The sequence below is a fragment of the Nerophis lumbriciformis genome, linkage group LG26 (assembly GCF_033978685.3).
Source record: "Nerophis lumbriciformis linkage group LG26, RoL_Nlum_v2.1, whole genome shotgun sequence".
Taxonomy (NCBI): Eukaryota; Metazoa; Chordata; class Actinopteri; order Syngnathiformes; family Syngnathidae; genus Nerophis; species Nerophis lumbriciformis.
The window spans coordinates 24,730,001-24,747,365 of NC_084573.2; the positions used below are offsets into that span (position 1 = coordinate 24,730,001).

At 39.0% G+C, this 17,365-nt stretch overlaps 1 protein-coding gene across 4 annotated transcripts in view; it reads left to right on the forward strand.

Annotated features, from left to right (window-relative positions):
* Positions 1–17,365, forward strand: part of sipa1l1 (signal-induced proliferation-associated 1 like 1) — a 209,495-nt gene that overhangs the window by 158,188 nt on the left and 33,942 nt on the right. For all 4 annotated transcript variants that reach the window (XM_072916279.1, XM_061987120.2, XM_072916278.1 and 1 more), the window contains exons 11-15: positions 1,636–1,734; positions 5,229–5,404; positions 5,618–5,905; positions 9,068–9,217; positions 10,430–10,560. In XM_072916279.1, coding sequence (XP_072772380.1) covers positions 1,636–1,734; positions 5,229–5,404; positions 5,618–5,905; positions 9,068–9,217; positions 10,430–10,560 — 844 coding nt within the window. The remainder of the gene's footprint in view (positions 1–1,635; positions 1,735–5,228; positions 5,405–5,617; positions 5,906–9,067; positions 9,218–10,429; positions 10,561–17,365) is intronic.

Genomic DNA, 17,365 nt, shown 5'->3' on the forward strand with positions numbered 1-17,365 from the left:
TGTCACGTACATCGCAGCTCTCATCCAAAGCCAGCGAAAAACAGTCAAAGTCGGCCGTTCTGTTCTTCAGCTGGAGCTCCAAATTTCCGGGCATATCAGCGCAACAGAGTCAAATAAGCACTCCTTTATAAACTGTCCGTCAGAAAACGGCTTACTTTTTCTGGCGATTTTGTGAGAAATGACGAAACTTGTCCTGACGGCTGCATTCTGGGGGTGTGAAATATGCCAAAAAGTCCTTGTTGGGTTTGCAGTTTTACCATCAAAGCATCAGCCTCCCTTGCGCGCGCTTCATCGGACAGATTCCGGTATTTTTCCTTGTGCTTCGTCATGTAGTGGCGATTCAAATTATATTCTTTAAACACAGCAAGCTGTGTACCACACATTAAGCACATGGCGTTACCTTTAATTTCTGTAAAGAAATACTTGGCAGTCCATGTCTGGTTGAAAACACACCATTCGTCATCAACTTTTCTCTTTTTAGCGTCTCGGGGGTAAACCGTGCATCACTTGTTGCTGTGCACCTTCACTCACAGGTTACACCCGGACATACGTCCATAAATAACACTTTTCAAAATAAAAGCAGCACAGTTGTATTGCGCGCACGACATAGATGTTTTTTAAACTTTATTTTGTAATTTGTGATTGCCGCTGTTCACATTCACTCACGCGCATACGTCCACACGGAAGTAATACAAATAACGCTTTTCAAAACAAAAGCAGCACCGTTGTATTGCACACTCGAGATAGATACTTTTTTAAATGTATTTTGTAATTTATGATTGGCCTCACGCGGGCCGGACAGGGACGCACAAAGGGCCGGATGTGGCCCACGAGCCGCGAATGCCCAGGTCTGCTTTACAAAGTCAGGGAGTAAGTCTGCATGCAAGAAGGCAAATAATTTAAATAAGAGCTAATAGTAGTTTTTGCTTCTTTTTTTTTTAGTAATTGTGCACCAGACATTTTATTTTGTTAAAAAAACAACAATTTGGATGTAGCATTTGATACAGCCTATGATTAGCAAATTGTAATTTTATAAAAATGTTTTATTGTGTGTGCTAGAGTTATTTGCTATGAAGCGTTTTCACTTGTATAAATATTGTCCAAGGATCGGCTCTGAAGCCAAAAAAGAAAAAATCGGAATCGGAGGCCAAAAATGTTGATACATGGGTCACATGTCTGTATGTATCTGGGGTTGAAATTCCAGAGGAAGTCCATCAAAGCCACTGCCAAAGTGTTGCTTGAAACTATTTATTTGCCATAATGCGTGACATTTTCATCCTTTGATCCCCGCATTTCAAAACATGTTACTGCACTAGAAAGGACTAACTTGCACCTCCAGTTAAGTGCTGGACATTTACTACACCGTTGTTGCGGTGGTGGATTGCAGGCATTATAAGAAGGGTACTTTGCAGCTTATCCTCACCGCTACCTGCCTGCCAAAGGTTGCAAAAACAACTTTCAGTGAGAAACGAATAGGACAAATACATTAAGGCTTCTGTCATTTAGTGTGTGTGATGCTACATGACGCAAATGCATGTTTCGCTCTGATATTTTCAACTTCCACCCCGCTATATATGTTGTTCAAATCCTTTTCTCTTCATGGTCTTTTCTTCTCCTGTTCACGCTTTCTTCCAGTTCCTGACAAAGGGCTGTGAGACGTCGGAGATGACACTCCGTCGAAATGGCCTTGGACAGCTTGGCTTCCATGTGAACTACGAAGGCATTGTTGCCGAGGTAACCGTAGTTCATATTCTGTCAGATGAGTCAGTGTTCTCAGCTCGACTGTAATGTGTAAACATCAAATGCTGCCTTTGCGTCTTAATTGAGGGTATACGTTCTGCTTTTTTTCTTATGCGTCTTTTCTGCTTTTTAAAGGGGAACTGCACTTTTCTGGGAATTTTGCCTATACTTCACAGTCCCTATGTAAGACAAGAACAAAAATATGATTTTCTTTTTTTATGCATTCTAATTCATAAAATATAGCAAGTATGAGGTGGCTAACAATGCAGCAAATGGAAGTACACTACTAAAAAACATCTAAAAACAGCCAACAATACTCCATTTATGTCTCGTGACCTAAAATTAGCAATATTGTTGTTATTAGCGCTAATGCAGACAAACTACTTTAGTGGCACCGTGATCGCAGAGAGCTAACTAGCTTATGCTGCTATATTGACATATTGAGCCAGTGAGCTGCTGCATCACCTCTGAGTTGGTGAAAGTTAATTCTAAATTATAAACCATGCCTCTCACATGGATAGTAGAAGGATGTGGACATAAATCAGGAATTAAAAAAAACATTTTTTTTAACCCTTCCTAAGGATTATAATGAATTCTTTATCTAAACGATAATATAGAAACGTCTCATCAGTTGGCATCCCGGTGAGAGCAGGCATTGTACAGTAAGTGATTTTTAAAATATGTTTGTAATTTGTATATCTTGTTTATTCCTTAGCAATACTGCTACTTGCAGATCTGTTTAGCACTCAACTTCTAAAACTTGTAGCTCATCCTCCTTATATTCGGACTCAAAAATATAACGTTCTGGATCATCACTGCTCTGTGACATGTGCTGTTGACCTCTTGGCCAGGTCACCCTTGTGAAAGAGATCTTGATCTCAATGGGTTTCTCATCTGGTTAAATAAAGGTTCTAATCACTTGTCCCAAAGTAGTCATTAGCTGCGTTTCAATTGCAGTTTTTGGGCAAACATTTTTGGGACAAAATACCGTACATTTGCGACTTACAAGTGTTTGTGATAAAGGGTGTTTTGCGTCGTAATTCTCGTAAAATCTCGTCCCGCGAGACTCCACTTTGAGGAAGATGGACGCTTGCCGATTCCATTTGCAGCCACTGCTGTCGCCGTGATCGTCAATAGAAGGCGAAGGAAGCGGGTGATCGCTCAAAGGCAACGTCTTTTCGTATGGCAGCGGCCACCAAGATTTTTGGGAGAGAAATATGAACGAGGAACTCACGGAGGAATTGCGGATTCAAGGGTCCCCTCGACGCCGTTTGGGCATATGGGTCTCTGACGGCCCGGTGCCGCCTCGCTCCCCCCCGGCCAACCAATCAAAAGCGAGACCAGGACGACCCGTCTACCATAGTTGTCCTGCATCGGCGCCCCATCAATTTGGTGTTTGGATGCTCTGGAAATGCGAAAAAAAAAGTGTTTTTGTCCTGCTTTTGTGACCAACTTCAATATCGAAACGTCTGAAAAACCACCTCATGAGAGCGTAAAAATGTTTTAGCGATATTTGAGAGGTTTTTCGAAATATGAGTCTTTCCATTACCAGAAATTAACACGTTACTGTACGCTTAAAATGAGCAAAATACATAAATAGTACATGTTGTTTTTTGAATGTCCAAGCATTCCCCTTTTATCAAAGTTAAAGTACCACTGATAGTCACACACACTAGGTGTGGTGAAATTATCCTCTGCATTTGACCCATCCCCTTGTTCCACCCCGTGGGAGGTTAGGGGAGCAGTGAGCAGCAGCGGTGGCCGCGCTCGGGAATCATTTTGGTGATTTAACCCCCAATTCTAACCCTTGATGCTGAGTGCTAAGCAGGGAGGTAATGGGTCCCATTTTTATAGTCTTTGGTATGACTCGGACGGGGTTTGAACTCACAACCTACAGATCTCAGGGCGCACACTCTTATATAAGATTTTACACCAAAAAACAGGTTTTCAAATTATTATTCTGCCGCAAAACTTTGGTGCGCTCAACAGCCCACAGTTTTAACTCAATCGGAACCGTTCAACTATCAAAACGTTCGGCTTGTTTTAAAAATATCCCAGATTACCCAGAATTCCCGGTTTTCTGGGCCATTTTTCTAACTTGCACAATTCCCACATATTTCAACCAATTTGAACCGTTCCACCATCCAAACACTCCACTCACCTGGACAATCAAACTACATTTTCGAAGTTCAAAAAAATTAAAGGAATTCCCCGAATTCTCGGTTTTCCAAAGCCCTATTTTCACCTCTTCCTGGAAAAATGTTTACAGTCAACATTTTTCACATATTTCTTAGTTGGGACAAAAAAAACTACCATTTGTTTCTTATTGTACAAATTCCCAGTTTTCCCGAAATTCCAGGAATTCCGAAATACCCATTCAAACTGTTACTACATCAACATTTTTCAACCGATTCAAAAAGTTCCAACACCAACCCATTCATATCATCTAGCTAGCTAGTATCAATATTTTCAAAAATTCCCAGTTTTCCTGAAATTCTCAAATGTTCAGGGAATTCCCATTGAATGGGAACATTTCTCTAAATGTTTTGCATTTTTTAAACCCAAATTCTACATTTCAACCATCCACCCACACTGCTCTTCCCATATATCGAACACAAAACATGTTTTCCCTCTACCAAAATTCATGGTTTTCCTGGAATTTCCAGTAATTCTCTCCCCATAAATGGGGAATATACCATCCACTGCATATCCCACATTTCTCATTCGATTAGAACCGTGTCACCATCCACACACTCTGCTCACCCCGGACATTCAAGCCAGCATGTTTCCCGCTTCCAAAAATTCCCTCATTACCCGGAATTACCAAGAATTTCCCTCCATTGAAAATGAATGGGCAATATACCAACCTGTCTTTATCCCACATTTTTCAACCGATTCGAACCGTTCTAACATCCACACACTCCACTCAGCCTGGACATTCAAGCAATTCAGTTCTGCTCAGGCGGTTCGGCGGCCCGCGCACATTCACACGCAAATCCTACCAGAATTGCACATCTAGTTATGAATGCGCTTGTTACAACATTACATATATACTTACATACAGTGTGTTAATAAAACAATGATGGAGGATTTTGGATGTTTTTTAGAGCGCTTTATAGGCAGAATAAGGTACAGGTCATTACCTCCACTGTTAGCTGACTTTTTCTAGCGTTTATTTACGAGTTAGAATGCATACAAAAAGAAAAACCCCTGTGTTCTTGTCTTTCCTAAGGATTGTGAATTAAATGAATTTTTTTTTTTTAAATGTGCAGTTCCCCGTAACGGCCCTTTCTCCTGCTCGTTTTTTATTTGTGGGTGAGTTTTGCACACAAATGCTTTCTTTACGCAGAATTGATTCACTGTACCTTGTTGTGGCTTGTCTTTCTGGACGCCATGAAGCCTCCGCAGCAGCAAAGCTGCCCATTTATTTTATAATCAAACTGGAGGATGTCGAAGGGACGCTGACAACTGCCGCTCTTTGTACAAAGGTGGAGCCATACGGCTACGCGTGGCAGGCGGGGCTGCGTCAGGGAAGTCGCTTGGTCGAAATCTGCAAAGTCGCCGTCGCAACACTGACTCACGAGCAAATGATTGACCTGCTGCGCACCTCGGTCACCGTGCGTGTTTCCATCATCCCGCCGCACGATGACGCCACCCCGCGCAGGTAGGTGTGACGGAGGCTTTTCATTTCACGCCCCGAGTTAAATGTCAAGTAAAACGGCGTGGGTGCACAACAAAGGGCGGACTATTAGCATGCACTGCTTTAGATGGTCTCATTATGAAAAGAGGTCTAATGGAAAATTACCATAAAAGAGTGCCTTTATTCAGCTAAGAGGCGCATTTCAAGTCGTCTCCGGTGGCCTTTGCTCCTTGACAGGGGCTGTTCAGAGCTTTACCGCATGCCGATGGCTGACTACAAGAGCAGCAGCGGCGAGAGCGGCTCCTTCGAGTACAAGTTCCCCTTCCGCAGCAACAACAACAAGTGGCAGAGGACTTCCAGTAGCCCGCAGCAGTCACTCACCGCCTCGCCGCAGCCCCAAACTCCCAACAGGGCCATCAGCCTGGGGAGCTCGGTGGGCAAGACCCTGTCAGCTGAGAGGCTGGAGAGGGGAGCGGTCATCCCACGCAGTGTCAGCAGTGATGGACGCCCCCTGGACACCAAGAGGTATAATGTCCCCTCTCTTCTGTATAATCACAGAAAACATGTCAAATGTCAAAGTGAACACAAAGCAGCAGCAGGTCCTCATTTTTTCATTTTAATGTGCATAAATGTCTTAAAGGGGAAGTGCACTTTTTTATAATTTTGCCAAACATTCACGATCCTTTCATAAGACAAGAACACAGTTTTTCTTTTTTAATGCATTCTAACTCGTAAAGAAATGGTAGCACAAGTCAGCTAACAATGGAGGCACAGGGAGTCGCACTATTCCGCCTATAAGGTGCTTTAAAAACATTAAAAAACATCCATTAAGGTTTTATATACATGCTGTGAATATAGTAACATTCATAATAACGTGTAATATTTACCGTATTTTTCGGACTATAAGTCGCAGTTTTTTTTCATAGTTTGGCCGGGGGTGCGACTTATACTCAGGAGCGACTTATGTGTGAAATTATTAACACATTACCGTAAAATATCAAATAATATTATTTAGCTCATTCACGTAAGAGACTAGACATATAAGATTTCAAGGGATTTAGCGATTAGGAGTGACAGATTGTTTGGTAAACGTATAGCATGTTCTATATGTTATAATTATTTGAATGACTCTTACCATAATATGTTACGTTAACATACCAGGCACGTTCTCAGTTGGTTATTTATGCGTCATATAACGTACACTTATTCAGCCTGTTGTTCACTATTCTTTATTTATTTTAAATTGCCTTTCAAATGTCTATTCTTGGTGTTGGGTTTTATCAAATAAATTTCCCCAAAAAATGCGACTTATACTCCAGTGCGACTTATATATGTTTTTTTCCTTCTTTATTATGCATTTTCGGCAGGTGCGACTTATACTCCGGTGCGACTTATACTCCGAAAAATACGGTACCTATTTTATCACGTTCGCTTTTCCTTACAACAACGACACTACTCCGCCTATAAGGTGCTTTAAAAACATTAAAAAACATCCATTAAGGTTTTATATACATGCTGTGAATATAGTAACATTCATAATAATGTGTAATATTTACCTAATTTATCACGTTCGCTTTTCCTTACAACAACGACATGGCAGACTTCATGAGAGCCATCAAAGACTACTTTCGGACAAATGATGAGCCAGAACCTTATATTTTTGTGCCTGAATTTACGGAATATTTATCTACAAGTTTTAGAGACTGTGTGCTAAACAGATCCAGCGTTAAACTGTCTCAAAGTGTTAACATGTGCTCAATGTTTCCTTACCATTATTGCTATGTTGTCTATTACCATTGTTGGTATATTCATTATTCCTACATTGTTGATACAAATTATTGTTACAGTGTAATAATTATTGTTACCTGTGGTCATGCCACTATGATACAACATCTATATTATAATCCTTGAACAAAGTAAGAGTGAAACTCACGTGAATAATCACTGAATGGAGAACAGGGGGTGGGATTAAATAAATTATCTTCTTCCCACTCCCTTTCAGGCAAAACTGGACAATCATGCATTACATACTATACATTACCTTTTGCACTATATTAATTTATATTATTATGTGTTGTGAACTTTGTACTTTTTTATGTCATTGCCTAAAATAAATAAATAAATAAATGAAAATGAAAAAATTAAACGTCATGTAGCAGTTTTGCTAAATACTAAACAAAAAAATACAAACTACGAACATAGTAAAACAATCACTTACTGTACAATGTCTGCTCCCAGTGGGATGTTTATATCTTCACGTTTCGATGAAGAATTCATCATAATCCTCATGAAGGTTTAAAAAAAAAAGGTGCCACAAACTAGCATTTTTTTTCGTGTTTTTTCGTGCCATCTCCGAGTATAAGTGGGATGTCAAAGTTGACCAACTTTGGATTTATAATCTAGAATTAACTTAAACCAACTCAGAGGCGATGCAGCAGTTTCAATCTCGCAGCATAAGATAGTTAGCTCTCTGTGCTCATGGCCCCGCTAAAAGTAGTTCCTCTGGGTTAGCGCTTGTAAGAACAATATCGCTAATACTTGGTTAATATTCAGGTCACGAAATGTAAATGAAGTATTATTTCCAGTTTTTGGATGTTTTTAGAGGGTTTTATGGGCGCAAAAGTGTACTTTAATTAGTTACATTATATGCCACCTCGTACTTGCCATATTAAAAAATAAAAGTATTGTTGTAGAAATGAAACAATCAATCAATCAAAAAATCTAAGTTTATTTATATAGCCCTAAATCACGAGTGTCTCAAAGGGCTGCACAAGCCACACAACAATTTTTTTTATTATGGATGGAAAATAACAATTGTCATGAGTTTCCCACAAAAGAACATTAAGTTGTCTTCGGGGATTAATAAAGTATTTCTGATTCTGATTAGTCGTAGGAAAACAGCACTTTTTAAAAAATGTTGCTCATCATCCACAATGTCTTTTTCTGTGCGTTCTAAATAGTGAAAAACTTCTAGTAAAAAGCGTCTTATAATGGAAGTAATGTGGGATACTATCTATTATGCCTATAATGCCCTCTAAAAATTCCCATCATGTTTAGTGAGCAGGTTGTGTTATGTGTCACCATGTGTGTTAGTTAGTTTTGGTTGCATTTTTTTTTTTTTTTTTTGGACTATGACTAGGGAAGGTTGTTTGGATTGTGTCATTAAAGTAAATGCTATGGTATTATTGTCCACTAGATGGCAGCAAATATGTAGCATTCAGGGACCGCCTGGTATTTAAGATTAATTTGAAAGCACTCTGTGGTGCGATGCCTTGTTGAACTCGTGACGTCTCGTGGGTCAAATTGAAAAGGCTGGCGGGCCGCACTTGGCCTGCGGGCGTAGTTTGGACACCCCTGGTCTAATCAATAAAAAGGCCCGCTGCATTGCAAGACTAGTATTCAAGGATTGTATGTTTAAGTGTTGCTTCTACTGTTGCTTTGAGGGCTGTGCTGCACTTCTGATTATTTTCCCCCAGTGTAAACTAAATACGGTAGACTTGCGGGCTGATGTGATGTCACTCGTGGACCAGTTGAATAGAGCTGCTCTAAATAATCACAACGTATTGTGAGGCCTACTGTTTAATCAACGTAGTCGTGTTGTAAACCCATTGTCGACTTATGTGGATTTCAAATCCGAAACATATTTGTACATTTTTCATCCGACTTGTGTGCGTGTGAATTCCCCAGGATGTCTCCAGGCAGCGAGAGCTACAGTCTGGCCTCCTCGATGGCTCTGGGACGCTCTCCTCATAATCGCAGCTCTCCCAGTAACCTGTCGTGTTCCAGCGACGCCTCCGGCAGCTCAGCACACTGGAGACAGAAGTCCATGCCTGAGCAGTAAGCGACATAGGCACACTTTTTTATGTTGTTCTGGGCTTTTATTAAATAGATTCATCATCATGTCGAGGAAGGCACATCGTTTTTCCAATGTGTTGAACACAATTACTTTGTCTTACAAAACATGTGTGGCCCGCATATAAGACAACCCCTGTTTTTTCTTGACCTGTTCGTGTATAAAAAAATGTTTTAAAAAAATCAGACAAAATATTTTATTTATTCTTTTTTTTTTAAACCATTGTCTACAATTTTAAATCAAGCATTTTCAAGCATAAAAATGGCTAAATTGACCAAATTTTTTTTTTTTTATATTACAGTAGTATTGGCCACTAGAGGGGACTAAACCAATCAGAGCACGCTGTTCAGTATCGTGGCTACTGATTGGCTCAGCCATTACTACATATAATTAAAAGAGTGAAAAGGTGAGGTTGTGGTGTGAATCTTTGGGCACGTAACGAGTCAATACGATTCAGATTCAATTTTGATCCAACATGATTCTCAAGTCAAACCGATTCTCGCAATGTTTTATTTGGTATATTTACAATGAAACTTTTTCAAAACAGGTTACCAGTTACAAAAGCTAATTCTGGTTGCATGGAGATGGCCTAACAACATTTTTTTTTTTAATTGAATCTTATAAAAATTAAAAATAGTTTTTCTTTTTTTTTTTTATTGATTTTTAAAATTGATTATCGATTCAGAAACTAAATGAATAAGAATTGCGATTTGGATGTGAATCAATTTTTTTGTGCTCACCTACTAAATGGTGTTATTTCACGTCTAGTGGGCTCTCATATTGTTAAAAAAAAGTGTTAAGAAAGTCGTAAACAGGTTTTTTATGCTCGAGCTAAAAAAATATTTGATTTGTGATAAATCGGGGTCATGTCCGGAACCAATTAACAGCGATAGAGGGACAACTGTGTCTTAAAACTAGTAACGTAAGTCAGTTGTCTGCCCCAACCTTTGTGATCCTTTTTTTAAAGTGGGTTTACAAGTCATTAGTGTATGTGAGTGACAGGAAGAAAAGCTCTGACTCACTTAGGAGACGTTGGTTGGTTTTTGTATTTACGTCTCTACACCGCCGTCTTTTTCAGTGTTTCTATATCCCGGTCAATACGGTGCCTGGCTCAGCTTTAAACAATAAGACAAACAACTGGTGTGTGTGTGTGTGTGTGTTCATATTCTTTTGTGTTGTTTTTTTTTTAAAACTAGGTTTGCAGGGAGTCGCCATTCTCCAATGTCCAATGAGAGACAGGTTGTCGTAGAAGGTGGGTCAGGTGGAAAATCCACGTCCAATTGGTCGAGGGGAATGGAGGACGGAGGGCCTGAACGCGGGTCAACAGGTGAGTTCAATAGACAGAGACATGCCCAAATTAGCCACTTAGTACGTACAGAATAGGGATGTAATGATAAACGATAGTAATGATAACCGCGGTAAAACTCCCGACGGTTAGCGTTATTGTTTTAAATGATAATTATGGAAAAACTGTGATTGATAACTGCACTTTGATAAACTCACCGACTGACTGGCACCAGCTTGCGAGCTTAAATGCTAACATGAAAACAAGAAACATTAACGTCTTTCCCCATTTAAAAAATGACATTCCCCCATCTAAACTTATACAAACACATTACTGAGCAAATAAGGATACTCAATTGTGCACAGTGAACCTACAAGCTGCGCTCTCTTAGTACAGATTGATTGTTCTATTCTCAGAAGAGGTGTTTTTACGGTGCGTTCAGGGGCACCGTATTTGTTACGCACATTTCATTCAAATAAATCCTTAAGTGCTGCTGTACGAAACAATATTTAAAACAATAAAATCTTATCAACTAAGACCAAAACACTATCAGTGACGCATAAGAAAAACAAAACACGCAAAAATAGTGGCTTATCTAACATTGTGTCTATTTATTTTAGTTATTTACAAAAAAATAACTTGGTCAAACGATTTAAGTGTGTGTGTATAAGTACAGTGGAACCTTGATTTACGAACTTATTTGGTTCTGGCACATGGTTCGTGAATCGAAAAAACGTTTGTTTGGTGAAGCAGTGTTCCCACTAAGAAACAATCGACAAAAGTCCCCATTTGAGTAAAAGAATGCACACTTTGAAGACTCTAAATAAAGTGTGTGCATATATGTGTGTGTATATATACATATGTGTGATTATATATGTGTGTGTGTGTATATACCGGTATACATGTGTGTGTGTGTGTGTGTATATATACATGTGTTTATATATATATATATATATATATATATATATAAAATATATATATATATATGTGTATATATATATATATTTATATATATATATATACATATATATATATATATATTATATGTATTATATATTATATATATTATATATGTATATATATTATATATATATGTGTGTATTTGTATACTGTATGTATACATCTATATATATATGTATAAGTGTGTATATGTATAAGTGTGTGTATATGTATATGTGTGTGTATATGTATAAGTGTGTGTATATACAGTATGTATATGCATATGTGTGTGTATATGTATGTGTGTATATATGTATATGTGTGTGTATATTAAGTACCAATGATTGTCACACACACTAGGTGTGGTGAAATTATCCTCTGCATTTGACCCATCACCCTTGGAGGTGAGGGGAGCAGTGAGCAGCAGCGGTGGCTGCCCCCGGGAATCATTTTGTTGATTTAACCCCCAATTCCAACCCTTGATGCTGAGTGTCATGTATGTGTGTGTGTATGTATATATGTGTGTGTGTGTGTGTGTGTGTGTGTGTGTGTGTGTGTGTGTGTATATGTATATATATATATATATATAAACGTAACAATGGGGAAATGGATCAATAATCTTCATTAGCACAACAACACAACTACGCCAAGCTTAACTGTCAACGCGCGCGCACGCACACAAATGTCCCTTTGGTGCTCTCAAAAACGTTAACAAACATTTTGCTGCAACAATAATAAAATAAAGTTAAAAAGTGAAATCTTTTTTACCTTGATGTCCGCGAAAGGCAGACGACTTGCCGTTATGAGGCGAGAAGAGAGGTCAGGGAGCTAGAAGAGGGGAAGTGTGTGCGGGTTCTCTCTCCTCTCTAAGTTGAAGTCCACAGAGAATCCCACCTTCTTTGCACGCTGTTTTTTTGAGGTTTTTTTTAACCTATATTGAGTAATAAAATAGACAAAACCTGGTGACTGGCGAGAAAAGAAACACACGAGTAATGGACGGCGTAAACGGATTGTGACAAAAAATGGCCGTGTGTACTGTACTGCACAGGACGTGAAGTCATGAAAATGGCAGCGCCCTAAGGCTTCCAGCGGCACGCAAAATGAATGCATGAAGTACACAGACATGGTTTGCACATTTGGCGCTATCTAAAGGTTCGTAAATAGAGTGGTTTGTAAATTGAGGGTCCACTTTCCTATTTGAACACACTTAATAATACCACGATAATAATGACAATCGTCAATCAGTCAATCAAAGTTTACGACATCCTCGGCTCAGATCCCACAACAGGGCAAGAAAAACTCAACCCAATGGGATGACAATGAGAAACCTTGGAGGGGACCACAGATGTACGTTACAGTAATCGAGACGAGACGTAACGAACGCATGAATAATGATCTCAGCGTCGCTAGTGGACAAAATGGAACGAATTTTAGCGATATTACGGAGATGAAAGAAGGCCGTTTTAGTAACACTCTTAATGTGTGACTCAAACGAGAGAGTGGGGTTGAAGATAATACCCAAATTCTTTACCGAGTCGCCTTGTGTAATTGTTTGGTTGTCAAATGTTAAGGTGGTATTATTAAATAGATGTCGGTGTCTAGCAGGACCGATAATCAGCATTTCCATTTTCTTAGCGTTGAGTTGCAAAAAGTTAGCGGACATCCATTGTTTAATTTCATTAAGACACGCCTCCAGCTGACTACCATCCGGTGTGTTGGTCAGCTTCAGGGGCATGTAGAGTTGGGTGTAGGGATGATGTTTGATAAGAAATGATAGATAAATATAAATGATAAATGGGTTGTACTTGTATAGCGCTTTTCTACCTTCAAGGTACTCCAAGCGCTTTGACACTACTTCCACATTTACCCATTCACACACACATTCACACACTGATGGAGGGAGCTGCCATGCAAGGCGCTAACCAGCACCCATCAGGAGCAAGGGTGAAGTGTCTTGCTCAGGACACAACGGACATGACGAGGTTGGTACTAGGTGGGGATTGAACCAGGGACCCTCGGGTCGCGCACGGCCACTCTTCCACTGCGCAATGATCGAGTTTGAGCCTATTATCGAATCCTCTTATCGAACCGATTCCTTATCGATTCTCTTATCAAGTCCAGATAGGTATATGGAAAAAAACACACAATATTTGGTTTAACAAAAGCTCACTTTTATTATATAAGAAAAAAATAAAATCTAATGAATAAATAAATAAATATTGACTGTTACCCCCCTAAAAAAATAAAAATAAAAAAATAAATATTGACTCTTGCCAAAGTATATTAAGTGGGATTTTTCAGAAAAACAAATATATACAGTAACACAAAAACAACCTGTCTCTGTGATCACTATAGGTGTATAAATAATAATATAGTGTTAAATAAAATCAGTCCCTTGGGCACAAAACTGAAAATAATACAACTCTCCAAAAAGTGCACTTCTGCTGCTATTTGACATAACTGTTTGTTATGATGCTTTGACATTTTTGCACTTTATTTCTTTATTGAAAGAAAATTCTATGAAGAGAAAAGTTGTTTGCAAATGTGGTTACAATGCTAAAAAATGAAAAGTTAAAGCTAAAAAAAGAAATACACTTTATTGAGTTAACATCATTTCTTTATAGGGGGAAAGATGTGATGTTATGAGCTAGGGAATATAACAACTACACTACCCAGCATGCAACGGGAGTGACGAGCATGCGCGGTAGCCCCGAAAAGTGTTGTTGCATGTCGCCACCCGGCAGCTAAGAATGAGGTTATGAGCACGCTGTGAAAGTAAACGTCAAGAACTCAGCCAACACGCCTCGTCTGCATTATTTATAATTAGACAGACAACACATATACAGTGTGATTTTGTTTTGTTTACAAGGAAAGAAAAACAAAAGTTAAAAAAGGGAGATCATGTCATATATGTTGTATCAATATGTATGTGCTGCGGTTGCTTTAAGAACGTTGCGACAGCTGCCGTAAAGGAGGTGCGTTGCTAGCCTGGTTGCTATGTTTCCGGTTGGTCGTAAAAGTGTTCGTCGTGTGTTTGTACCCTGCTCAAATCTCTCAGTAAAGTTATTCATTGGATTATACCTTTTGTTTTGAACTTTATTACACCTTGGAGCGCTTTTTCCGCTCCATTGTTTTTCCTGCTTTCCCTATCTGCGCCTAATGACTGAGCTACGTGACGTCATTTCTTGTGATGTCTCACGGGGCATTTCTGGTTTGGACGGGATTCGTTCCCAGGGATTCGAATAAAGAACCAACTCTTTTTCTTTACTATAGTGGTCTCGATAACGGGTACCGGTTCTCAAAAAGGGATTCGAGTCCGAGGACTCGGTTCTTTTCTTATCAAACAACCGGGAAAATCGGTTTCGAGTATCATCCCTAATTGGGTGTCATCAGCATAACAGTGAAAGCTAACACCGTATTTGCGTATGATGTCGCCTAGCGGCAGCATGTAGATTCTGAAGAGTGCAGGGCCAAGAACCGAACCCTGGGGAACTCCACACATTATCTTAACATACTCTGAGGTCACATTATGGGAGACACACTGCATCCTGTCAGTAACATACCTGCCAACTACTCCGGTTTTCCCGTAATTAGTACGGTTTTCATCAACCTATTCCGGGTTACGGTTGCAGTGATAAAAAATACGGTTTTTCATTAATTACATTTTTTTTTTTTTTTTTAAGTTTTATTCACGAAATCGCGTAACAACAATCACAATCGACACTGCTTCCCGTAACTTTCTATCGAGCCATTCCGAATGCCATGCGGGAGGCTATTTATAGCACCGCTGCCAAGCACGAGGCACCTGTTGCCCATTGTTTCCAAACGAGCGAACGATCATGGAATCAGCCGGAGGAAAATCGCAAACGAGTCTTAAACCAAAAAGAAAACTGCAGTCATTCCGTGAAGAATATTCAAAAGCCTATCCGGGAATAATTATCCGTTCCAAAAAGGGTGAAAACTACGCGAATTGCACCTTGTGCAGACAAGATTTTTCGATCGGACACGGAGGAATTAGCGATGTAAAAGACCACGTTGGGACAAAAAAACACAAGTCTAATGCCGTTGCTAAATTTGGATTTTAGCCACAAAAAGGTAATGACACCAATGTTATCTATTGGAATTGTTTAGTACTGTTATACTGTTAAAAGTGTTTATACTATTTATGCTTTCAAGTCCAAGTTGAAGAAATCTTGTTAAATGTTGACAGCATAACTACCAAAATACAGTATGTCCTTAATATTTTTGCAGTGCTATTTCTGTTGAAAAGTTAAAATGATTACATTAGAGATGTGATGTGCCACTTTTCAAGTGTCTGATGGCTTAAATTAATTTTCATAAATTTTTCATATTTTGAATTCTTTTGAAAGGCTTACAAAAAAACTACATTTGAATTGTAATTCCATGCTATTGACAGGACTATTAATTTTAATGAAGTTAGCTTACCATGTTTACAGTATGATAATTGTGATAGAAATGTGAATTTTAGGCACAGAATATTTTTTACAATTGAACAAGGCAGTAGATTATACAAGCTTGGACAGAAAGTTAATAATGACACCAATTTTTTTTTTAATGGAATTGTTTAGTACTGTTTTACCATTTGTTTACTGTAAAAAGTGTTTATACTGTTTATACTTTCAATTAACAAATTGAAGTCTTGTGAAAGGTTGACAGGATAACTGGCATTAACTGTCAAAATAATTTCAAACTATTGAAGTTAGCTTACAGAATAAACATGTCAATCAACCCATATGATTTTTGCTGTAATATTTTTGTTTTGAAAAGTCACTGTGACTGATAGGAAAGTGATGGTTTTAGCAACATTTTAACCTGTCTGAATGCAATCAATCATTTTTCTGATTTCAAAAGTTGGCAGGTATGCAGTAAGATAGAAGTTAAACCAAGACAAGGCTAAGTCTAACATACCAATACGTGTTTGGATACGCTCTAATAAAATATTACGATCGACGGTATCGAAAGCAGCGCTAAGATCAAGAAGCAGCAACATGGATGACACATCAGCATCCATCGTTAGCAATAGATCATTAGTCATTTTTGCGAGGGCTGTCTCCGTAGAGTAATTTGCCCTGAAACCAGATTGAAAGGGTTCACAGAGATTGTTAGACGCTAAGTGTTCATTTAGCTGCTGTGCAACAATTTTTTTCGAAGGTTTTCGAAATAAGCGTGATATTTTTTGATATTGTTACATCCCTAGCACAGTTTGGATTAATATGTGTGGACATGCTTGTATGTTTCCATATGCACACAGAGGAAGCTTCACTCTTGCTCTGTCGAATTGCACGGAATGCACTGATACTCTCTGTGAAACTTTTTTTTTTTAATACTTTTATTTTACTTTTATTTGGAATGGCAGCTATCGAAAAAGTGTGCGTGCCACCGTATGCATTTGGACTGACAGTGGGGATTTAATGCTGCCTCGCTGCACCGCCTGTCTCCTTGGAGAGTTGTGTTGCATGCACCGTCAAAGTCTCTGCAAAGAAACCTACAGATGAAAATGAGATGAGCAGAACATGGAAAGAATGTGTTCTGGGGAAAAAAGAACAGAAATGGCCAACTCTTACTTGCCTGTCTCTTTTATACAATCTGGCAATATATAGAGAGGGGGGACACACAGTTGGCGAACTCTTCTTTATTTCATTCATCTTTTTCCCCTTTTGTACATCTGCTTTCATTTACTTGTACACATTTTCCCATGGAGCTTCTTGCAAATGCGCTTTATTTCTGTCCGCCGCTAAAATAAAACTCCTTTGCCACCTCTCTGATTCTCCGCCGGACCTTTCATTCAAGTGGAATGTTCTGAACCCGGTGCTGACCTCCACAATCACAGAGAGCGTGGCCCGAATCTTCCATTTTGTGGCCATCTTTAAAAGCCCCTGTCTTTTTT